The 25807-nt window shown below is 43.9% G+C and overlaps 1 protein-coding gene across 4 annotated transcripts in view; it reads right to left on the bottom strand.

Annotated features, from left to right (window-relative positions):
- Window positions 1–25807, bottom strand: part of TMEM135 (transmembrane protein 135) — a 385311-nt gene that overhangs the window by 318730 nt on the left and 40774 nt on the right. For all 4 annotated transcript variants that reach the window (XM_084617016.1, XM_084617014.1, XM_084617013.1 and 1 more), the window contains 2 exons: window positions 20615–20742; window positions 9916–10008 (listed from right to left, as the gene is read on the bottom strand). In XM_084617016.1, coding sequence (XP_084473142.1) covers window positions 9916–10008; window positions 20615–20742 — 221 coding nt within the window. The remainder of the gene's footprint in view (window positions 1–9915; window positions 10009–20614; window positions 20743–25807) is intronic.

The following is a 25807-nucleotide window of genomic DNA, read 5'->3' as shown; positions in this document are numbered from 1 at the left end:
TCTTAGGCATGTGTGCACCCACATGCACAGCAGCTGGAGATTTTTCCCTTAGTGGTATCCATTGGGCCAGCTCTGGCAGCCCCTTGAGCACCACACTCGTGCGCATGTCTATGAGGTGCCATCGGCCTTGCACCCTCTTAGTTCCTTCTTGTCATCAACTTCAACAGTGGGGGGAAAGGGTGGGTCATGGAATGGATATGAGCCACACATCTTGAAGAACAAGTTATAAAAGGTGGGTAACTGATTTTTCTTCAAGTGCTTGCTCATGTCAATTCCATGTTAGGTGACGCACAAGCAGTATCCCTGGAAGTGGGCGCAGAGTTCACGGTCGTGCTGCTTGCAACACCGCTCTACCAAAGCTGGCGTCATCCCAGGTCTGCTGGGTGATGGCATAGTGGGATGTAATAGTATGAACTGAAGACCAGGTGGCGGCTCTGCCGATATCTTGGATCGGTACCTACATGAGGAAGGCCACTGATGAAGCTTGTACTCTGGTGGAATGGGAAGTCACAATGGCCAGTGACAACACCTGTGCTTGTTCATAGCAGAACTTGATGCAGGTGATTATCCACAAGATTCTATGAGAGGACACTGGCAGACCGACAAGATCTGTTGAACTTGCTCCGAGCAGGCTTGCTCCTCCGCGTTCGGCCATGCAAAAGCCATGCCATCAGATGCAGTGATGCTAGGTTCAGATGGAGCAGATGGCCCTGGTTCTGCGAGAGCAAGTCCGGTTGGAGAGGGAGCTCTACCAAAAGGTCCAAAAGTGTGCTGACCTAGTGCTGGTGAGGCCATGCCAAAGCTACCAGGATGACCTTTGCTTTGTCCTTCTTGACCTTCAGTAGGACCTTGTGAAGCAGGGATATCAGCGGGAAGGCATACAGCACTGCTCCCATCCAAGGGAGCAGGAAAGCATTGGACAGGGAGCCTCTAGCAAGCCTGCAAAACGAGAAAAACTGCTGACACTTCCTGTTCTGTCCAGACACGAATAGGGCCATCTGGGGAGTCCCCCGCTTTCAGAAGATCATGTTGACAACTTCTGAGTGGAGTGACCACTCATGGCAAGAAGAAAAGGACTTGCTGAGGAGATCCGCCAGCGCACTTCAGGTGCCCGGGAAGTGTGATACCTTGAGATGAATGGCATGTCGAGCAGTCGTGAGCAGGTGGGCTCAGACATACATAATGAGGTCCAACATAGCTCAGAATTGGGACTCTGGCAAGTAGGCTCTGGCCCGGGGGGAGTCGAGTACTGCTCCTATAAACTCTATCCTTTCAACGGGGATCAGAGTTGATTTTTGTTTGTTGATAAGCAGGCCTCGTTCCTGACAGGTGGCTTTCATCAAAGTAAAGCCATGCTGAACTTGGGCTCGTGACCTGTCTCTGACAAGACAGTTATGGAGGCCTGGATAGATTTAATACCTCAACACTTCAGGTAAACGGCCAACACTGCTATGCACTTCATGAAGACCCTCGGAGCAGATGATAGGCCGAAGGACAGTGCCGTGAATTCGTAGTGGCGCTGCCCCACCACAAAATGGAGGAATCTCCTGTGGCTATGGAAGATAGAAATATGGAAGTAGGCATCCTTTAAATCAAGGGCAGCGTACCAGTCTCCTGGATCCAGAGAGGAAATGATAGAGGCCAGGGAGACCATGCAGAACTTCAGCTTCTTGAGATATCTTGAGATGCAGGTCTAGAATGGGTCTGAGGCCCCCTTTGACCTTCAGGATGAGGAAATAACGGGAATAAAACCTTTTCCCCCTCATATCTTGAGGAACCTCCTCCATGGCCCCCAGACATAGGAGGGATTCCACTTCCTGGACAAGGAGATGCTCATGATAAGGGTCCCTGAAGAGGGATGGGGAAGGGACATGAGAGGGAGGGATGGAGGAAAACTGCTGAGTGTAGTCAACCACTATGGTGTTGAGCACCCAATGGTCTGAGGTGACCCTGGCCCATGCAGCGAGGAAGGGAGATAGACGGTTCAGAAATAAACGGGAGGATTGGTCCTGGGGCAAGACTGGAACTCTGTCCCCAGGCACACCCTCAAATTGCCTGCCAAGGGACACCTGGGTAGCACACGGGGCCCGACTGGGCAGCTGAGGGGGACAAGGTGGGTCAGCAGCATTTAAAGCCTCTGTCTTTTTCCTTGTAGGAGCTCTGCCGCTGTGGACCCGAGAATGTAGGTGATGGGGGTGGCTGAAAGTGTTTCCTGGAGGCCTGCGGCATGTACAGGGCCAAGGAGCAAAGCGTGGTGCAGGAATCTTTCAGGCCATGCAGCCCAGTATCCATCTGCTCTGAAAATAGAGCAGTGCCTTTCAATGGGAGGTCCTGAATGGATGGCTGCACCTCCTGAGATAGCCCCAACAATTGCAGCCACGAGCCCCGTCGCCTGTACACAGTGGAGGCCATAAACGTGGCCACTGAATCAGCCACATCCAATGCAGTTTGGAGAGAGGCTCTGGCAACTGTCTTGCCCTCCTCCAAGATGGATGCAAACTCTTGTCTGAGCTCCTGTGGCAGGCAATTCCTAAATTTAGCCATGAAGTCGCATATATTATATTTCCCCAGCAATGCCTGTTGGTTGGAGATTCTGAGTTGGAGACTGGCCGTGGAATAAATTTTTCTTCCAAACAAGTCCAGCTTCCTTGCATCCTTGTTTTTAGGCAGAGCGCTCACCTGGCCCTGCCTGTCCCGCTCATTATGACAAAAACCACAAGAGACCCGGGGTGGTGCGGTTGAATACAAGTACTCATAGCCCTTGGCCGGGACATAATATTTCTTTTCTGCTCTTTTTGCGGTTGGGGACAGAGAGGATGGGGTCTGCCAAAGGGCCTAAACCACTTCCAGCACTCCTTCATATATTGGAAACACTACTTTAGAGGGTGCCGCGGCCACCAAAATATCAAAGAAGCTATCTGAGGCTGAGTGAGATCCTCTGCCTCTCGTCGCAAGTTGGAGGCCATCCTTTTCAGAAGGTCCTGATGGTCTCAAAAGTCATCTGGTGGGAGTGGGTGGGAGGGACCGGTGACCGCCTTTTCCGGGGATGATGAGGACGACAGCAACGCTGAATGTGGAGCTGGAGCCCCCCTTCCACCAGAGAAGCTGCCCCCAAGAGGATGCCTGTATCTCGGTATCAGCAACACAGCTCGAGTCTAGTTTCTGCATCAGAGAAAGCAGCGCCATGGTCCACTTTCCAGAAGCAGCTGTAGATTACCACTGGGAGTACAATCCTGGCATCGTAGGGAGCCCCCATGGATTCCAGTATGGCCAATGTAGTGGCCATTGACCTTGCGGTCAGATGCCCGTCACAGAGATGGTACCGCAGTCCGACTAGTGCCTCCGAGACTGGGATTCAAAATCCCCTTCTGACTCCGAGGTGGACTCCTCTCTAGGAGACCATGGGGAAGCTGTCCGTGCCTCTTGCTGCCGGCTATGATGTGGTGCCAAGTGGTGTTGAGGGGAAGGTAACTGATGATGGGGGTCCTGAGATCGGTGTCAAGCTGGAGACAGGTGTTGAGAGGGTGGGGAGTGCCACGGAGATGGAGATCGAGGTGTCAGAGATCAGCGACAAGGAGTCGATGAGTGGCACCACAGTGTCAGTGACCAGTGCCAGGAGGAGGACAGCTGGTGCCAGGGAGACAGACTGACGCTGTGAGGTTGGTGATCCACGTCGTGGAGCCGGAGACCGGGAACGTGGAACCGGGGTCGAAGACTACTACTTCCATATTTCTACCTTCTATGGCCACAGGAGATTTCTCCATTTTATGGTGGGGAACCACGGACATGGTGCTGGGGACTGGGGTCATGGAGTCGTGGACCGGTGCCAGGACTCCGGAGAATGGTATCGAACAAGCAACCATTGAGGCAGGCCCATGGAGGGCTTCCCTTTGGCAGGGGGAGCCTTCACTGGCTCCACTGTTGGACGGAGGTCCTGTGGTGTGGGCAGCACCAGTAGGGCCAACAGGCCCCTAGCCGCTTGAAACACCTCTGGCATCGAGGGCACTATGAGGTGTAGGGGACCCCTTCCACTATCTGGAGTCAGGGGTGGTTCTATATTGGGGTCGGATCCCTAGCTGGAGAGGCTGGACCTTGTAGCCCTAACAGAGGCAGATGACCTGACATCAGTGTTTTGCCTTCCGCCCTTCCACGTCCTTCTTCAAGGCAGAGGAGCACCAACCTTCAGTACACTGCTTCCTGTGGCACTTCCATGGCACTGGTATTGGTGAGCATTGCTGAGGTGAACCCAGTGCCAGTGGGGCACTCTGCACGAGGTCGAGGTACTCAGTGCCAAGTCGGAGCGAGAGGGTACCGAGGCTGATCTGAGTGCCGCCTCCATCAGTAGGGCTTTCAGATGAATGTGTCTTTTTGAGTGCGTAGTTTGAAGCCCTTACAAATTTTGCATCTCTCTTTAACGTGTATTTCCCCCAGACACTTCAGACAACTTGTGTGGGGTCACCACTAGCATGGGTTTGTAGCAAACAGCACACGATTCGAATCCCAGGGACCTGAGCATATACAACTATATACAAAAGCTATGAAAAGGAAAACCACTGGGAGCGCTTGTGAATCACAAGAGAGAAAGGCATTCCAGCGACCTCATGGGTGGTAAGGAGGAACTGAGAGGGCGCAGGACTGACGGCGCCTCAGGTACCGGCGCACGAACATGGAGTTCCAGAGCTGACCCTACACATACCACTAAGGGAAAAATCTCCAGCTGCCATAAACGTGGGCGCGCACACACCTAACATGGAATCAACAGGAGCAAGCACTCGAATAAGAACAGACATGAAAGAAGATTTTGTACAGGGCTAGTACATTTTCATGAGTTTTGCAAGACTTGTAATATTCATCAAAATAAAAATCATTAAAACCTTACCTAAGTAAGCAAAGTCAGAACACCCTCATTTAGTTCATTTTCTGTGACAAATCCATACAATTAAGTGTCAAATACTTTCCTTACTTACAAGAATATTTTCCTTTTACCTGTCAGAATATGTAACACAAAAAACACACCTGCAATTTTCCAGGGTCCCTGCCAATTACTCATAAAAAGTTAAAGCAACAAATACATAGAATAGATATAGAAATAGGTCCACTAATTATAGAATCACAGAATATTAGGGTTGGAAGAGACCTCAGGAGGTCATCTAGTCCAATCCCCTACTCAGGGCAGGACCAACACCAACTAAATCAGGGGTTTCAAACTTGAATCACCAGGAGGACCACATGAGGACTCGTATGCTGGCCCAAGGACTGCATCACCCACTTCCCCCTGCTGCCCCTGCCCCCCACTCCATCCCCACAGCAGGGGGCTCAGGGCAGGGGGTTGGGGTGCAGGAGGGAGTGCGGGGTGCAGCAGGGGTGCAGGGTGTAGCAGGGGGGTCAGAGCAGAGAGTTGGGGTGCAGGAGGGGTTCGGGTTCCGGCCCAGTGCCGCTTACCTTGCGCGGCTCCAGTGTGCCAGAGGCGAGCACTGGGCTCAGGGTAGGTTCCCTGCCTGACCCGGCCTGGCCCTGTGCCGCTCCGGGAAGCGGTGGGCATCCTGTCCATGCAGCCCCGGGGGAAGAGGGAGCAGAGAACTCCGTGAGCTATTCTTGCCTGTGGGTACCACCCCCGAAGCTCCCATTGGCCGTGCTTCCCCGTTCCCAGCCGCAGGGAAGCGGTGCCCGCCACTTCCCGGCGCGGGGGCCTCAGCACCATGGGGTTTGCAAATCCACAGGCTGGATCCAAAGCCCTGAGGGGCCAGAACCGGCCCGGGGCTGTAGTTTGCCCACCCCTGGCCTGGAGGTAGGCTGGGGACGCGGCGCCGGGGAGGGGGGGGCCCGCTGCGCGGAGCTTGGCCCACATGTGGCCTATGGGCCGCGTGTTTGAGACCCTTGAACTAAATCATCCCAGCCAAGGCTTTGTCAAGCTGGGCCTTAAAAACCTCTAAGGATGGAGATTCCACCACCTCCCTACGTAACCCATTCCATCGCTTCACCTAGTGAAATAGTGTTTCTTAATATCCAGCCTAGACCTCCCCCACTGCAACTTGAGACCAGTGCTCCTTGTTCGGTCATATGCCACCACTGAGAACAGCAGAGCTCCATCCTCTTTGGAACCCCCCTTCAGGTAGTTGAAGGCTGCTATCAAATCCCCCTCACTCACTCTTCTCTTCTGCAAACTAAATAACCCCAGTTCCCTCAGCCTCTCCTCCTAAGTCATGTGCCCCAGCCCCCTAATCATTTTTGTTGCCCTCTGCTGGACTCTCTCCAATTTGTCCACATCCCTTCTGTAGTACTCTTCCTCAGGTCAGAAGAGCTTTGCATGGCTTGAAAGCTTGTCTCTCTCACAAACAGAAGTTGGCCCAATAAAAGACATTACCTCACCGACCTTATCTCTCCAGGTTCTGATATGACAGTTTTCACAGGTGAGATAACTGTACTAATATATTACAAGAATATTAATTAAGATACAGATACATCATTATATGGATCTTGATCTACAGAAAAAGAGAAACAGTAAAATATTGTACATCAATTGGAGTTTGTTTGCAATTATTAACTAACTCAAAAGCTCTATCTGATTGCTTTAATTGCTACATAGCTGTTTACCATGTCTACTACCATGCCAATTTCTCATTACCCTACAAACCTACAGTCAAAGCAAGCTTGTGATAGTTTAAAAAAATGTGTTTCATTTAAGTGAGTATAAAGTATCTTGCTGGTCCATATAAAACTACTTTCTTTTCCTGCCTTTTTCTAAGGTTTATATAGGGTACAAGAGTCTGGCCTAGCATACAAAAACACCACCACTCAACATCGGCAGCCTGATTTACAAGCATTTTGTTCCTGAATTCAGAGCCTGACAAGGATGCTGTGCAAGCAAATGCCTATGAGGAACCTAAAATAGGGTATCCACTTGGGAAGAGATTAAGTGATTAAGTTTTGTGCTCTTGCCAGCTGCTAACTAAAATTTAAAGGGCCAGCAACATGTTTGTAAACTAAACACAAAGCAAGCAGCTTCTTTGTTTCCCTATTTTCGTCAATAGACTTTCTTTTCTAAACCTAATAAAGAGATAGTTGTAGCTGCCAAAAAGTGTCACCAAAAGTTTGATTTTCCAGACATTTATAAAAGTTAAATGTAAAATATATGTTTTTTTCTGTGCTAAAAAGAGTGTACAAATGAATACACCTACAATTGGAAAGACTTATTTCAGTGCATTACTTTAATTACATTTGTCAGAAGTATGAGCTTCTAACAAAATATTTGGCATTAAAATATCAACTATGTTTTCAAAGACTATGAACTCTGACTACCTTTCTGATACTGTTTATCAACTTTGAATTTTTTTTAATTAATACTACAAGAAGAAAGAAACTGATGATAAACATTAATGCTTTAGTGCATTAGTACGAAGTGTGAGAAAATCCTAATTTGCCATCGAGTCTTACTGTGCCATTTGCCTCATTTTACTAATTTATTTATTTTTAATTTGCAAGTTTTTCCAACTTCTTCCACTTTTGCCCTAAATCCTAAATTATTTGGGAGTGTGATCAGTTTCTGTCCTTGGTTCATATATATTTGGAGAGCTAGAAACAATTCACAAATATACTACCATCCTGATTTTGACACTTAATGTTTTAAGTACTTTTCTGAGTTTGACCTTACACTGAAAAATAAAAAATAAAAATGAAACACTGTGCCAGGCATGTAGTAAAAATTAAGCTGGCATTTGTCCCTGGCACAACTGCAGAAAATCTACTTGCTTATATCATGGAATGAAACACTGAAGCCAGCAGGAGTGCTGGAATCTAAGCAGCTAGCTTAAGTAAAACCTTGCCAAAGTGAACCCACCCTCTGGGAAGTAACTCCAGAAGGGGAAACATCGGGCAGTCAGATTCCAAGACTTACCACAAAAGTAACTCACTTATGAAACAAAAGTAAAATACAATTAGACAGTAATGTTACCATTTAATATGGTTTCCCCTCCACATTAAATGCCACTCTTAAAAATGTACTCTCCTTTCGAAAACCTTTGATTACATTCAAGAACTACTTTCAGATAAAGAAACACATCTTGACTACACTAAATTAGAATGAATATTATGGAAATAATGTAAGAACTGCTAAATACTTGGGACACTGATCAAACAGAGCTTGACCCAATTTTTCAACAGAATAATCATAAGAGGTTTAGCAAGGTAGTGGGCAGCCCTACAGCAAAGGAAACACACAAAAAATACATTTCCAAGCCTGCACCACTTCTCTTCAACTCTCTGCATGTGCTTCCTGCTAAGCTTTTTCCTTTATTTGTGTACTTCTGCCAAAGCCACTAGAAGTGTTGCAACTGTCACTTCTCATTCCCCTCTCCAACTACACCACACACCCCCCAAGCATCCATACAGGTATCTTCATCAAATGAAGACCACCCATCTGGCTGCCCCTCACTACCCTGCTCTAGCTACTCCTCGGGTACCAAGGAGCAGATTCAGCTGAGTAGAGCATGGGGGCAGCCAGAGGAAAGGACTTCACCCCCACAGGAGCAACAGGTGCTAGTTAATGGGGAGCGACAATATGGTGAGGGAGATCCTTCACACCCAAACACCTCCATACATGCTAGGAAACACAGAGAGTGGATGATGAGGAAGAGAGAATGGGGGTGAGATGAGGGTCAGACAGCCAGAGGATGAAATAGTGGATATGCATTTTGCAACCAGTCTCAGGTGAAAGGACCTTTTGGACTTATTGCATACAGATGTTCCATACATGCACGATAGCTGAAAGTGCTCTTCCTCCTCCCATCCCCGTCTTCTGAATGTATGGTAATCTATGCTTTGGATATCCAGTGCTGAAAGAGGTGCAGCATGCTTTACCAGGGCACGATCCTGAAGGCCATCCAGAAACTACCACTTGTTTATGCAGTGGTCTGCCTGCTTAGTGGAGCAAACCATCCGAAGTTAGTTAGGCCAATACTTGGTGTCAGCTGTCTATCAATATGAGGGACATTTCAAGGTCCTAGTCTTTACCCTTAAAGCCCTAGATAGTGCGAAGTCTGAATGACCACCTTTCACTATGCAGCCAGGCAGCCAAAAGAGACAAACTCAGATTTAAAAAACTTACTGAGGCAGGGTGTACTCACAGGGTGGCCCTGGGCTGTGGAATTTGCTGCCGCCACAGTGAGACTGATAGAGCCTTACCACTTTTAAAACACGTAGCAAGACATCCCTTTCTGCAAGCTTTTCACTAAGATAGAGAGACAGAACCAGCTGTGGATTCAAGGAAGTGTATCCGCTCGTTCTGAATCCTCTCAGCACAAAAAGTTAAGAGTAGTTGTTCCTCAGCTGAGTGATTTACTGTCACCTTTAAATTTTACATAACTAACATCCAGACACTACAGGGATTAGTGCCTTTGAAATAATAATAATAATAATATCATTAGCAATAAAAGCATGAATACTAACTATAGAATTATTAGTAAAAGCATACAAGACGTCCATTAATCTTAAAGTAGAACTTTACTTAGGGGTTTACTGACCTCAAGATTCAAACTAGTCTATTGACAGGAAGACATACCCTTTTTAGTTTGTAACTGTCTAAATGTCAGCATTATTAATAAAGAAACAAAAACATAAATAGCTATCTTGATTCACTTACTGTGTCTATAAGCAATAGCTGTGTCCAGTTTCACTACCAGTCCATGAACTAAACCAAAAAAATTACACTACATATTTTTGCAAAGTCTACACTTTCCTTACTGTTGCTTCTTAATCCACTGTATGGGATTAATAAATATATACTATTTCAGTTGAACTACTTTTTTTTTTTAGCTTGGGTCCAAATGACTTTTACAAAGAGCAGCCATTTGAACTTCTTCATATTAGTGAAAGCACAGGAACTGGTATAACAGTAAAAACGTATAAAATGAAATGTACCTGCTTTTCCTTTCAATGAGAATGGCCACGTAGGAAGCCGGTAAAGCAGCTCCGAAGCCCGGAGTCCAAAAGTAGAATTTGCCAAGTATCCTCCTGAAAATGTAATTTTGTATCTATTATATCACATGCCAAAGCAACAAGAAAGTTAGCGTATGATGCATGTGTTATGCTCAACATAAGACTGTATTCATGTCCATTTTCCACCGATAGAGATACATTGCACCCTTTGAATTAGTTCATATTGCACAGACACCAATAGGAATACTTTTACACTTACACAGTTCCTTTCAATGAAGATTTCCAGACACTTCATAAACATTAAGTCCCATAATACCACTTAGGTACATCAGTACTACACCCATTTCAAAGGGCTTCTATTTTAAAGCAAATAGTACCTTAGCCCCCAAGTGATATTTATGAAAGGTTAAAGAATTATGTAGAACTACACAAAAATTGAGACTGCTACGGTCTCTTCTGCAGTCAGGATAGCCTCTTCAGAAAGATTTAGAGGTGTATGGAATGAATGTGGGGCTATCAAATGAACCGCAAGGCGGTTCAGATAAATACACTTCACAGCACGTCCTGAAGACAGATAGGGAAACTGATGCCGAGAAGTTAAGTGACTTCTCTAAGGTCACTCAATAAGTCAATGTAAGAGCTGAAAATAGAATCCAGGGGTGAAATCCTGGCTTTATTAAACTCAAGAATTGCAAATCTCCCATTGACTTCTATAGGACCAGGATCTCACCCCAGGAGTCCACAACTTCAGGAATAATACAAATAAAAAAAAATCTTATAAATTCAGGGCATATTAATAAACAAAATCATTCTGAAAATGGATTTATTACACTATGTGTAATGAATAATGACTACGTGTAAGGAATTATGTTTTGGGGCAAAGATTAAATTTGTTACTGTGGAAAAAGGGAAAAACAACATACACATTTGCTAAATGTAAATTACAGTAGCAGCCCAATTGTCCAGTCAGTTATTAAAAACTTGATTCTGAACTCTTGCATATTCAGCCTACTTGGAATGGACTGTGGAGGCAATAAACCATCTCCAAGGAATGGGGGTACTAGTGAAGTGGAAAGATTGTACGCAGAGCTTTAACAAGAAATAGCAGCTGATTCAGCAGCACAATCTCATTTGAGACTCTGTCCTCATAAAACAGCGCAAGTAACATGATAAATTCATATGGGGCAATGAAAAGAGATGAAATCACATATGAGAAATGGCACCACATAATAAAGAACTAGTGAAATTAGAAACACCATTTCAACCAGCTCAATTTTATCCCTGTCCTAGGAAGGGCAAAGGACTTGCCTCATTCTATCTTTGCCCTCAATATGCCACAAAAACAATGATGCAAAGAAGTACGACCAGTTTATGTTCAAAAGTGAGAGGAGTCAGTGAATCAGCAACGAGTGATGTAATGGCAATTATACACACTATACATTCCCACGGCTACAGAAGGTTAATTTCACTGGACAATGCCAAATGCTGCACCAGCTAAAAGTTCATTATTACAGGAATCTGTTGTTTTGGCATAGTTTTGAATTATTTTACAAATACTTACATTTTCAATTTGATAATAATATTTAAAAGACAGCAATATACATTTTACATAGTGCAATTGTCTGCAAATTCAAAAGCCAAAAGCACTTCTCATCATGAAGAATCTAAAAATATAGATAGAAATAATGTTTTGGATTACAAGATTACTGTTGTGTTGTGTCTAGTGGTGTCATAAATAGAAAGGGAAGGGTAAACCCCTTTGAAATCCCTCCTGGCCAGGGGAAAGCTCCTCTCACCTGTAAAGGGTTAAGAAGCTAAAGGTAACCTCGCTGGCACCTGACCAAAATGACCAATGAGGAGACAAGATACTTTCAAAAGCTGGGAGGAGGGAGAGAAACAAAGGGTCTGGGTCTGTCTGTAGTCGTCTTGGCCGGGGACAGAACAGGAATGGAGTCTTAGAACTTTTAGTAAGTAATCTAGCTAGGTATGTGTTAGATTATGATTTCTTTAAATGGCTGAGAAAAGAATTGTGCTGAATAGAATAACTATTTCTGTCTGTGTATCTTTTTTGTAACTTAAGGTTTTGCCTAGAGGGGTTCTCTATGTTTTTGAATCTAATTACCCTGTAAGATATCTACCATCCTGATTTTACAGGGGGGATTTCTTTATTTCTATTTACTTCTATTTTTTATTAAAAGTCTTCTTGTAAAACACTGAATGCTTTTTCATTGTTCTCAGATCCAAGGGTTTGGGTCTGTGGTCACCTATGCAAATTGGTGAGGCTTTTTATCCAACATTTCCCAGGAAAGGGGGGGTGCAAGTGTTGGGAGGATTGTTCATTGTTCTTAAGATCCAAGGGTCTGGATCTGTAGTCACCTAGGCAAATTGGTGAGGCTTTTTACCAAACCTTGTCCAGGAAGTGGGGTGCAAGGTTTTGGGAAGTATTTTGGGGGGAAGGACGCGTCCAAACAGCTCTTCCCCAGTAACCAGTATTAGTTTGGTGGTGGTAGCGGCCAGTCCAAGGTGTAATATTTTGTACCTTGGGGAAGTTTTGACCTAAGCTGGTAAAGATAAGCTTAGGAGGTTTTTCATGCAGGTCCCCACATCTGTACCCTAGAGTTCAGAGTGGGGGAGGAACCGTGACATGGTGGCAGTGGTGGGATTAACCTGAAATCATTTTGAGATCCAGTTGAGATTTTTTGAACTAGAAATACAGATTTTAAAAAAGAATTTTTTTTTTCTTTGGAAAGGAAGCAGTTGAAACTGAAAGCAGATTGTTTTTTCTCTGCTTTGTGGCCAAGCAGAGACAAAAGGGGATTATCTTGTGAATTGCAGGTTTTCTTTGCCTGGAGGCAGGGTACTTAACTCCTGCAGGGAAATTCACAGTCTTCCAACCCAGAGGTTTTTTTTTCTTTTCTTCCTAAAAGTAAATAGGGGGTGTGTGCTCTACCCATTTGCCTGGAGACAAAAGTGGCAGGGTTTTTTTTAGGATTTTGATTTTTTTTTTTGTTTTACAAGGAGCACAGGTTTGAAAAGAAATTTTTTTTTTCTTTGGGCTGGGTAAGCAGGTTTCCAAGTAGTGGAGGTTTTTTACTTTAATTTGGGCCCAGAGCAGAGACAAGGGAATTGTCTTTTTCTGTAGGCTGACAATCACTATCAGAGAATAGGTATTCTATTCCAGCACAGCAAAATTTTACAGCCAAGTTTTGTTTGTTTATTTCTAAACCTCGGGTGTAAAGTTAGTTAAAAACAGAGAGGTTAGAATGGCCAAATCCTCGGCTCGACTACAGCTGGAATTAGCCAAATTTCAGGCTGAGGAAAAACAAAGGGAACATGAAAGACAGATAGAACTCATGCGGCTGGAGAAGGAGGTACAGGAGGCTGCCCACAAGAGGGAAATGGGGGCAAGGAAGCATGTGGAGGAGATGGAGAGGATAAAGGCCCAGCAGAATATACCAACAAACCCTAGCAATCCTTCTCCAGGTACCACTTCCCATCCCAGAAAGTTCCCCACCTACAAGGCAGGTGATGATACTGAGGCCTTCTTAGAAAACTTCGAAAGGGCCTGCCTTGGGTACAACATCTCTACTGACCAATACATGGTAGAGCTGAGGCCGCAGCTCAGTGGACCCTTAGCTGAGGTGGCAGCTGAAATGCCTAAAGAACATATGAACAAGTATGAACTGTTTAAATCCAAGGCGAGAGTCAGAATGGGGATAACACCCGAGCAGTCTCGTCGGAGGTTCCGAGCCCTAAGGTGGAAACCAGACATGTCATTTACCCGACATGCCTACCACATTGTGAAACATTGGGATGCCTGGATATCAGGAGCAAGTGTTGAATCTCCAGTAAATTTGCCCTTCCTAATGCAAATGGAACAATTCTTAGAGGGTGTTCCTGAGGAAATAGAAAGATACATCCTAGATGGGAAACCCAAAACTGTAATCGAGGCAGGAGAGATTGGAGCCAGATGGGTGGAGGTGGCAGAGAAGAAGAAAACTGGTCGCAGTTGGAGCGGAGACCAGAAGGGACCACCCCAGACCACACCCTATTACCGGGGGCCGCCCAAAGCCCCACCTACCTCCCAAAGAACCCTCCAGACCCCTTATCGTCCCACCACCCCGTTCTCCAGCAACCCACCTCGCCCCGGTGACCCGTCAGCTGGACGATGTTTTAAATGTAACGAGCTGGGGCATGTAAAGGCCAACTGCCCCAAGAACCCCAACAGATTACAGTTCATTGCACCGGAATCACACCAGAGGTCCACAGGCCCAGATACCTCCCAGATACCCTTGGAGCGGAGGGAAACTGTGAGTGTGGGCGGGAAGAAGGTCACCGCGTGGAGGGACACCGGAGCACAAGTGTCAGCTATCCATGCTTCCTTAGTGGACCCCAATTTAATCAACCCAGAGATCCAAGTGACGATTCAACCCTTCAAGTCCAACTCTTTCAATTTGCCTACAGCCAAGTTGCCTGTCCAGTACAAGGGCTGGTCAGGAATGTGGACTTTTGCAGTCTATGATGATTATCCCATCCCCATGCTGTTGGGGGAAGACTTGGCCAATCACGTGAAGCAGGCCAAGAGGGTGGGAACGGTCACCCGCAGCCAGGCTAAACAAGCCGTGGGGTCTAGCTCTGTTCTGGAAACTTCTATCAGGGCCCGGTCAGAGGTGATGGACCCGGACCCCAGGCCAATGTCTGCAACAGCAGTAGTGGATCCAGTCCCAGAGACCCAGACGGAACCAGTCCCAGAACCGGAACCAGCCAAACAACCAACACCAGACCCCGTGCCAGCACTGAATCCAGTACTTGCAACCTCAACACCAGAGGGCCCCACCGAACCTGAACTGGCAGCAGCCGATAACCCTACACAAGAGGCTCAGCCGGAGCCTGAATCCCAACATAGTGCACCAGCGGAGAGCGATTCACAGTCAACAGAAACAGCTCCATCCCCTATATCGCTTCCAGAGGGACCAAGCCTATGTCCCCAATCCAATGAGGAACTGATGTCTCCAGCATCAAGGGAACAGTTCCAGACCGAACAGGAAGCAGATGAAAGCCTCCAGAGAGCGTGGACGGCGGCACGGAGCAACCCACCGCCTCTCAGCTCTTCTAATCGATCCAGAGAATTAAAGGTTTGTCAGTTTACAGCCCAGGGAGGAGACGACGCTGAGTGGCCTGAAGGTGTCTATTACGAAGGGAAATGTGCTGGTGGTGTGGAAGAGGTGAACCTCTCCATGACCCTTGGGCGTATGCAGCGACAGCAGATCCAGGAGCTGTGCACTAGCTACGCGCCAACGTTCTCAGCCACCCCAGGACTGACTGAACGGGCATACCACTCCATTGACACAGGTAATGCTCACCCAATTAGGGTCCACCCTTACCGGGTGTCTCCTCAAGCTAAAACTGCTATAGAACGGGAGATCCAGGATATGTTACAGATGGGTGTAATCCGCCCCTCTGAAAGTGCATGGGCATCTCCAGTGGTTCTAGTTCCCAAACCAGATGGGGAAATACGTTTTTGCATGGACTACCGTAAGCTAAATGCTGTAACTCGCCCAGACAACTATCCAATGCCACGCACTGATGAACTATTAGAGAAACTGGGACGGGCCCAGTTCATCTCTACCTTGGACTTAACCAAGGGGTACTGGCAGGTACCGCTAGATGAATCTGCCAAGGAAAGGTCAGCCTTCATCACACATCTCGGGCTGTATGAATTTAATGTACTCCCTTTCGGGCTGCGAAATGCACCCGCCACTTTCCAAAGACTTGGAGATGGTCTCCTAGCGGGATTAGGAGAATATGCAGTCGCCTACCTTGACGATGTGGCCATATTTTCGGATTCCTGGGCAGACCACCTGGAACATCTACAAAAAGTCCTTGAGCGCATAAGGGAGGCAGGACTAACTGTTAAGGCTAAGAAGTGTCAAATAGGCCTAAACAGAGTGACTTATCTAGGACACCAGGTGGGTCAAGGAACTATCAGCCCCCTACAGGCCAAAGTGGATGCTATCCAAAAGTGGCCTGTCCCAAAGTCAAAGAAACAGGTTCAATCCTTCTTAGGCTTGGCCGGTTATTACAGACGATTTGTACCGCACTACAGCCAAATCGCTGCCCCACTGACAGACCTAACCAAAAAGAAACAGCCAAATGCTGTTCAGTGGACCGGAAAGTGTCAGAAGGCCTTTAACAAGCTTAAAGCGACACTCATGTCTGACCCTGTACTAAGGGCCCCAGACTTTGACAAACCGTTCCTAGTAACCACAGATGCATCCGAGCGTGGTGTGGGAGCAGTTTTAATGCAGAAAGGACCTGATCAAGAATTCCACCCTGTAGTGTTTCTCAGCAAAAAACTGTCTGAGAGGGAAAGCAACTGGTCAGTCACTGAAAAAGAATGTTATACCATTGTCTACGCTCTGGAAAAGCTACGCCCATATGTTTGGGGACGGCGTTTCCACCTGCAAACCGACCATGCTGCACTAAAGTGGCTTCACACCGTCAAAGAAACTAACAAAAAACTTCTTCGGTGGAGTTTAGCTCTCCAAGATTTTGATTTCGACATCCAACACATCTCAGGAGCTTCTAACAAAGTGGCTGATGCACTCTCCCGTGAAAGTTTCCCAGAATCAACTGGTTAAAATCGTCCTTGAGATGTGGAAAATATTGTTAGTCTTTATGTACTTGGTAGTATATTTAGAGATGCATGTGTCTTATTAACTCTGTTTTCCTAGAGCTCCAGGAAGAAATCCCAGCCAGTGTTTCACCCTAGCTGAGATTTGGGGGGCGTGTCATAAATATAAAGGGAAGGGTAAACCCCTTTGAAATCCCTCCTGGCCAGGGGAAAGCTCCTCTCACCTGTAAAGGGTTAAGAAGCTAACGGTAACCTTGCTGGCACCTGACCAAAATGACCAATGAGGAGACAAGATACTTTCAAAAGCTGGGAGGAGGGAGAGAAACAAAGGGTCTGTGTCTGTCTGTAGTCGTCTTGGCCGGGGACAGAACAGGAATGGAGTCTTAGAACTTTTAGTAAGTAATCTAGCTAGGTATGTGTTAGATTATGATTTCTTTAAATGGCTGAGAAAAGAATTGTGCTGAATAGAATAACTATTTCTGTCTGTGTATCTTTTTTGTAACTTAAGGTTTTGCCTAGAGGGGTTCTCTATGTTTTTGAATCTAATTACCCTGTAAGATATCTACCATCCTGATTTTACAGGGGGGATTTCTTTATTTCTATTTACTTCTATTTTTTATTAAAAGTCTTCTTGTAAAACACTGAATGCCTTTTCATTGTTCTCAGATCCAAGGGTTTGGGTCTGTGGTCACCTATGCAAATTGGTGAGGCTTTTTATCCAACATTTCCCAGGAAAGGGGGGGTGCAAGTGTTGGGAGGATTGTTCATTGTTCTTAAGATCCAAGGGTCTGGATCTGTAGTCACCTAGGCAAATTGGTGAGGCTTTTTACCAAACCTTGTCCAGGAAGTGGGGTGCAAGGTTTTGGGAAGTATTCTGGGGGGAAGGACGCGTCCAAACAGCTCTTCCCCAGTAACCAGTATTAGTTTGGTGGTGGTAGCGGCCAGTCCAAGGTGTAATATTTTGTACCTTGGGGAAGTTTTGACCTAAGCTGGTAAAGATAAGCTTAGGAGGTTTTTCATGCAGGTCCCCACATCTGTACCCTAGAGTTCAGAGTGGGGGAGGAACCGTGACAAGTGGTTAGAACAGGGAGTTAGAAACCTAGGTTCTTTCAGTCCCTGCCATTGATTCACTATGCAGCCTTTCCCAAAGTTTAAGGCTTGTCTATACACAAACATGCAATAATTTAGTTAACTGGGAAAAACCCCTGTGTGAACACACTTCTATTGGTCTAAACTGGTTTAACTTGCCCCTGTAAGCTAAACCAATATAAGCCAAGTTTAAACAAATATAAAAGTGTCTACAGAGGGGCTGGCACTAGTATAACTAAATCTGTTTACAATCAAACTTTTAGATGACCAATCCAAGTGTATAGACCAGGAGCAAAATGTTCTAAAGCGCTTTTAAGTGACTTAAGAGCCTGAAACTGATAAGTGCCCACATTCCTTTTGAAAATTGGACTTAGCTGCTTTTCAAAAATTTACCCAAACTGTGTCCCACAGTTATCCCACACTTAAAATACTTACATGCTTTTTAAACCACTTTAACATCTTTGGATGAAGGGTGCCATATAGGTACAAAGTATTAACATAATTACAATGTCAAGGTATATATTTGAAATTCTGCTTCCCTGAAGATATCTTCTTCCAGGGGTCTCACTTCTGGTTCCTCCACACCCTAGTGTGAGGAAGGTAGAATTCTCAAGGGCAGCAGACAGATGTCTGAGCACAAGCTAAACACCTTACTGTTACCTAGGATGCTTTGTGCTTAACTCAATCTTTGGAACCTTCCACTCAATTCCAAAAGAGCAGAAAGTGAAATATCCCCAGAGAAAGTCAGCCATTAAAACTAAAAATGACTGGAAAAAAAACTAGCAGCTCAGAAAAGAATTTAAAAATAGAGATATAAAATACAATGCCACCTCAAACAGATTCTGTTCCAACCTCAAAGGGAGGTAAATGGGTGATTTATAATCCTGCAAGGTGAAAACTTCAGAGAAGCAGAATTACAAGGGAAGCAAGTCTCAGCCTTAATTATCTCCACAATTACTTGCAATACACATTGATTTAGGACTATTGAGTAACGGTCACCTAGAGTCACCTTTCAGAGCAAAGCCACACTTTAAAGAGAGTTTTACTTGCGTCCCTAAAAAGCTTGACAACATCCTTTGTCATGAAAAGGAAAGGAGTACTAGTGGCACCTTAGAAACTAACGAATTTATTTGAGCATAAGCTTTCGTGAGCTACAGCTCACTGCATCGGGTGCATCTCTAAGGTGCCACTAGTACTCCTTTTCTTTTTGCGAATATAGACTAAGACGGCTGCTACTCTGAACTTTATCATGAAGTGATACAAGGTTTGAAAGTCAGGTTCTTTCGAGTTTACACATCTACACAGATGAGTTATGGTTTGTCTATATGGAGGAAACTGACCATCACAACTACTTTGGTATAATATAGCTATTCTGGAGTAACTCCCCCATGTGGACACTATTTCAGAATAAAAAGTGATTTTATTCCAGAATTACTCCATTTTGTGAGCAGAGTAGCTATTCCAGAATAAAGATACTTTTATTTCAGAACAGAGTCTCAACATAGGGAGCTATTAAAGCATACCTATTCCAGTCAATTTCCTTGTGCAGAAAAGGATACAAGTCCACAGGTGCCCTTGTTGCCAAGAAGGCCAATGGCATTTTGGGATGTATAAGTAGGGGCACTGCCAGCAGATCGAGGGGCGTAATCATTCCCTCTATTCGACATTGGTGAGGCCTCATCTGGAGTACTGTGCCCAGTTTTGGGCCCCACACTACAAGAAGGATGTGGATAAATTGGAAAGCGTCCAGCGGAGGGCAACAAAAATGATTAGGGGTCTGGAACACATGACTTATGAGGAGAGGCTGAAGGAACTGGGATTGTTTAGTCTGTGGAAGAGAAGAATGAGGGGAGGATTTGATAGCTGCTTTCAACTACCTGAAAGGGGGTTCCAAAGAGGATGGATCTAGACTGTTCTCAGTGGTAGCAGATGACAGAACGAGGAGTAATGGTCTCAAGTTGCAGTGGGGGAGATTTAGGTTGGATAGGAGGAAAAACTTTTTCACTAGGAGGGTGGTGAAGCACTGGAATGCGTTACCTAGGGAGGTGGTGGAATCTCCTTCCTTAGAAGTTGCTAAGGTCAGGCTTGACAAAGCCCTGGTTGGGATGATTTAGTTGGGAATTGGTCCTGCTTTGAGCAGGGGGTTGGACTAGATGACCTCCTGAGGTCCCTTCCAACCCTGATATTCTAGGATTCTATGAAAAGCCCATTGTCACAGTTCAAGAAGGAAGAACAATGACTGAAAGACAGAACAATCACATTCACCCAGCCAACCAATGAGAAAGCACGAGCAGCTGTATTGGAGCTCTGCTCCCCTTCCTTTATGACCAGAGTTAAGGTAATAAAGAGAAAGTTACCAAAAAAAATTCATTTATTATAATGATATTTACGTCTCCTTCAGGAAGTAGAAATTAAAGGTCAATATCAATCAACTATTACACTTAGTGCACGTATGGATATTGATGAAGTACAAAAGGATGGAAAAAATTAATTCACAAAGTGGCATACTGACAAAAACAGTGGGAAAAATATACACTGAATTAGTAAAGACAGAAAACAAGATGGGAGAACCTTTCATTAGGTCAAAAGAAAAGGAGTACTTGTGGCACCTTAGAGACTAACCAATTTATTTGAGCATGAGCTTTCATGAGCTACAGCTCACTTCATCGGAGGTGCATCCGATGAAGTGAGCTGTAGCTCACGAAAGCTCATGCTCAAATAAATTGGTTAGTCTCTAAGGTGCCACAAGTACTCCTTTTCTTTTTGCGAATACAGACTAACACGGCTGTTACTCTGAAACCTTTCATTAGATCATCTTCTTATTCCAATAAAGGTGTGGCTGCTTTTCAAAGAAGTCACAATAGGAAGCATATAGGAATAATTCTACAAATAAAAAGGAAAAACTGAAGATACTATATAGCAAGTCATTCTCAAATATTTAGCATAGTGTATACCAACCTTAAAATGCAAAAGAAAGCAATATACAAGCTCCCATTCGCAGTCAGAAAGGAAGTTGACTGCAAAATCTCAGGTAGCAGTTTGTGCAGATAATAGTCAAGCTTTCGTTTCCTGAGAACTGCCGCAATCTGGAGGGATAAAAAAAGGATGCACACTTGAATTCAACTAGTTTTTTTACACTGTAAAGAAAAAGAGGACTATTGCACAGGGAGACACATTCATGTAAACAATAAATCAAAGCCTCTTAATTTACTGAGATACTTTTATGAAGAATACCATAAAAGATTTCCTCTGAAATTGTGCAAGAAATGCAGAGGCCATTATGACTATAAGAAGAATTTTACTACCTTGCTGACCTTGCTGAGTGGGAGAAGGCTAGCTGTTTTAAGCTGATGATAAATTTTCACAATACTTTGTGTTCCAAGGTATGGAAATGAATACAGGTTAAAACATCCCTAAGAAGTCCAAGCACACGCCTTATGCAGCCCCCCATAAAATAGTGAAATATTTCTGTAAATTTTAACTTCAAGGAACCTAACCATTTTTTTTACCTTGACGGGCAAGTCTTCCTCAAAAAAATTCACTATGACGTCAGAGATCAGAAAGAGAGTGCTTAGAATAGCCATATCATTTATACAAAGCATCTCTTATGAGTAGGTCCTCTCTTGCAAAAAATCACACAATAAGTGTCAGCCAACAGAAAACAAACTAGATATAGACAATAAATATGCCTAGAGGTCAATTTAATTTCTGCTTGTATGTTTTATAAGAAGGGTGAGATTACTTGCAAGAAATGCATATAGCTTTTTAGATTCAGTCTATCAACAAAGACTTACAGGTAGGAAAAAGCTCACATAATTGTTCTGAATTTCCATGAAGTTAGTATAGTGGTGAAGGACAAAGATATATTCACTTAGCACTTTCTATTCAGATTTCCACTATTGCCTTTCTTTCTTTTCTTTACTTCTCTTCCCTCTCATCCAAGTGGACTAAGGCACCAAGTTTCTAGTTCAAATCAGCAAGTGACCCAGCCCCCACGCTGCAGAAGTCAAAAAACCCCAGGGTCTCTGCCAGTCTGACCCAGTGGAAATTCCTTCCCAACCCCAATTATGACAATCAGTGAGACCCTGTGTGTGTCAGCAAGACCCACCAACCAAAAACCTGATAAAGAATTCACTATAGTCACTCAGAGCCCTCCCCCATCTAGTGTTCCATCTCAGACAACTGGAGATACAATAGAACTTCAGCATTACGAACTGACCAGTCAACCACACACCTCATTTGGATCTGTAAGTATGCACTCAGGCAGCAGCAGAGACCAAAAAAAAAAAAAAAAAGGTAAAATCAGTACGGTGTTAAATGTAAACTACAAAAAAAAATAAAGGGAAAGTTAAAAAAAAAGATTTACAAGGTAAGGAAACTCTTTCTGTGCTTGTTTCACTTAAATTAAGGTGTTTAAAAGCAGCATTTTTCTTCTGCATAGTAAAATTTCAAAGTTGCATTAAGTTAATGTTCAGCTGTAAACTTTTGAAAGAACAGTATTCACATTCTGTCAATGTTTTTTCAAGAATTACGAACCACCTCCATTCCCGAGGTGTTCGTAACACTGAAGTGCGACTATACTTACTACTAACAGTCTCAGATGGACCACATACCATTGTAGGCAACCTCATCATACCATCCCTTCCATAAACCTATCAAGCTCAGCCTTGAACCCGGTTAGATTTTTTGTCCACACTATTCCCCTTGGGAGGCTGTTCCAGAACTTCATTCCTCTCTGATAGTTAGAAAACTTTGCCTAATTTCAAGCCTAAATTTTTTTATGGACAATTTATATCCATTTGCTTCTGTGTCAAGATTGGCCCTCAACTTAAATAATACCTTTCCTTCCCTGTCGTGTATTCCTCTGAGTTATTTATAGGGAGCAATCATATCTCCCCTCAGCCTTTGTTTGGTTAACCAAGGTTAAGCAAGCCGAGCTCCTTAAGGCTCCTGTCTTAAAGTAAATTCTACATTCCTCTGATCATACTAATAGTCCTTGTCTCCACCTGTCACAGTTTGAATTCATCTTTCTTCAACATGGGAGACCAGGACTGTATATAGTATTCTAGATGAGTACACCAGTGCCTTGTATAATGGTAATGATACTTCCCTCTCTCTACTGGAAATACCTCACATGATGCATCCTAAGAGTGCATTAACCTTTTCCATGGCCACATCACATTGACGGCTCATAGTCATCCTGTAATTGACCAGTACGCCCAGGTGTTTTTCCTTCTCTGTCTCTTCTAATTGATGTGTCTCCAGCTCATAGCAAAACAAATGTATTGTTAGTCCCGAAATGCATGACTTTGCACTACTAAATTTCATCCCATTTCTATTACTCCATTTGTCATAGTCATTAAAATCTTCTTTATGATATTTAAGTCCTCCTTCGTACTGGTTACATCTCCTAACTTTGTGTCATCTGCAAATTTTATCAGCACACTCCACCTTTTTGTGCCAAAGGTCATTAATGAAAATGTTAAATAAGATTGGTCCCCAGACCAATCCCTGAGGAACTCCACCAGTAACCTCCCCACCGCCTGACAGTTCACTTTTCAGTATGACCCATTGTAGTCTCCCCTTTAACCAACAAAACTAAATTAACTAGGGCCCCATACTACTCACAGCACCCACTCAGAGTCAATAGGGGACCCTCTGGATTACAGGAGACTGGGCAAGTGAGCCAGCTGGATTCCACTTTATTCTCCCTCTCCATCTCCCAAATTCTGTAGGGGAAAGCATCGCTAAAATCGATACTGCCAGAAGAGAAGGAGGAAAACCCCTTTCAGGGGGATCTGGAGGCGGCTGCAGGTAAGGGCAGCTCCCGACACACAGCTATTGCAGGAACTACGTTGTCTGAAGGGCAGCAGGAGACCACAGAGTAAAATGGAGAGAGTACTTCTCTATCTCACAGGAGTGCTGGGAGGATAAAATCCATTAATAATTCTGAGCTACTTAGATATTACGGTGATGAGGGCAATATATGTATTAGATAGGAGAGGCTGAAGAGTCAGCATAGATATGGAGTCTTGCCTGCTGGAAGGAGAAGAGAGTTCAGTGTATTGTGGGCAGCATTGAGAAGAACTGCAGAGCCTGTTAGAGCTGAGTTTCTTAGCTGTCAGCTAGTTTGTTAACAATTGCCAGCAGAGAAAGGGTTGGCTGACATTTGCTGACCTTATCATTTAAATTTTAAATCCTTTGCAGTGCACAAAGCTCCACAGAGCAGGAAAATTTAAATTGTGAGGGCAGCAGAATCCCATGCTTCTCCCTCATTCTCCTGAGGTCTGGGTTTTCTTCATCAGTTTCCAGGAAAGCCTCCTAGATATCTTGGAACTCTGTCAGATTAAGTTATAAATGCTATCTTCTTCTCTGTGGATTGATACTAATCCTTCATTTTGGGCATGAATGGATTTTGCCAACAGTGATTAAATAAATCCTTAATATGTAACTGTAAACATGTCAGATCCAGATATCCTTTTCCCACAGGAAACAGATCTGTTGCCTAAGGTGGTGTCATTTCTTATTTGATCCTTTTTTTTTTTTAAATGTACCTTAATTTCGGCATTGCAAATAAATGGATGTTTAAATTGGGTGTTGGTTTGTTTGCCAAAATGAATAATTAACATTGTTTTCTGATCAAGCAAATCTAACTTGAAGAGGCTGGAAATTATCTCTGCATATTTGTAGACTCAACCTGAACAGTTCTCTTCTACAGGGCTCTGCTATGAAATACTGTCTTAGTATGAGATAACATTCTTTATATCCAGCTTCTGAAAATTCTGTTCTATGTAGCTTCTTACACAGCCCTAATTAACATAATTTCTGAGTGAATTCCAGTCGTGCATAAGGTGGTGATAACACAGTTTCTACATCTAGTGTGTTAGGTCTCTTCTCACACATCTGAAATATAGGGGGGAGAAGGTCTAAGTGTCCAGCAGCTTTCTGTACTGTATAATATTTTCAGAATTTTTATTCAATAAGAAAACATTTAAACTATTAACTTTGATTATTCATTAAAAAAACTTGCTAACCATGCATTGCTCCTTAAGGACTACTAGCAAACTAAGTTTGAAGTTTTTAAAAAGTTTGAGACATCAAGTAAAAACAAGAGGTTATTAATGGAAACTTTTTTGCAATCTTAATTATAGATTTCACAGTATTATATTTCAAACCTGAAAAATTAAACATACAGTCCATTATATCAGAACAGCAACACTTTGTAGAAAAGTATTGCTGCCACTCTTCTTTCAAAAATGCTCAGACTTAATATTTTTAAAAATATCTCCAGTCTTGCAGACTTGTCATAAAAATGTACTACTCCAGGACCTAAAATCTATTCATTCACCCTTTATTAAGGGGAACAAGAGTAATTCAAACACTAATAGTATTTTACTCACCCTTCAAAATAGAACTATTTGCTCTGCACAAGCAGATTTTTGCGAGAGAGACTAGCTCAATCAATACACTTTGATAGGAAATAAACACAATAATTAGAAAATGTTTTCAACACAAACTATGCATTCGCATTTAAAGGCATGGGGCCAGAATTTTAACAGTAGTTAGGCACCTAAAGATGCAGACAGGTGCCTAGTGGGGTTTGCAAAAGTACCTGAGGTAGGCACCTTTGTAAATCTGGCCCATAGTCACTACATTCAGTTATTGTTTCTACAGCAATTGTTGTTCATCCCTTCCCTTTGCACACCTGCAGTACGTAGGCTGTTACATTTAATATAGGTAGAAAATGTAGCCAAATTATTGTTTCCAAGCCAACCACAACTTTGACGTTTAGCATTTACATTTGCAATTAAAACTTTACACTGTTTAACTGAATTTCCCTGCAATTTAAAACTGTGTTCCAAATTCAGCAGGTTATTGAAAATTCATACTGTGGCAGCACCCATACGCATCAAGGCATCCATAGGCATCAGGCCAGGGCCCCATTGTGCGACGCACTAGACAAATATCTAGCGAACGATATGAGAGATTCATATATTCAACATTTTAGATATGTGCATCTAGTAGATGCAATATTCTTTTTAACTGAGTAGTCACAATTAGTCTCACTATACAATAAATGCCCTCATTAGTTCATTTGTAAAGTTTGTTTCAGTGTATGGATATTCAGATATATGCATGGTTGCACATATA

The sequence above is a fragment of the Lepidochelys olivacea genome (genome assembly GCF_965140295.1).
Source record: "Lepidochelys olivacea isolate rLepOli2 genome assembly, chromosome: 1".
NCBI classification, from domain to species: domain Eukaryota; kingdom Metazoa; phylum Chordata; order Testudines; family Cheloniidae; genus Lepidochelys; species Lepidochelys olivacea.
The sequence above is the reverse complement of the archived record's forward strand: the minus strand, read 5'-3'. Positions and strand labels throughout refer to the sequence as shown.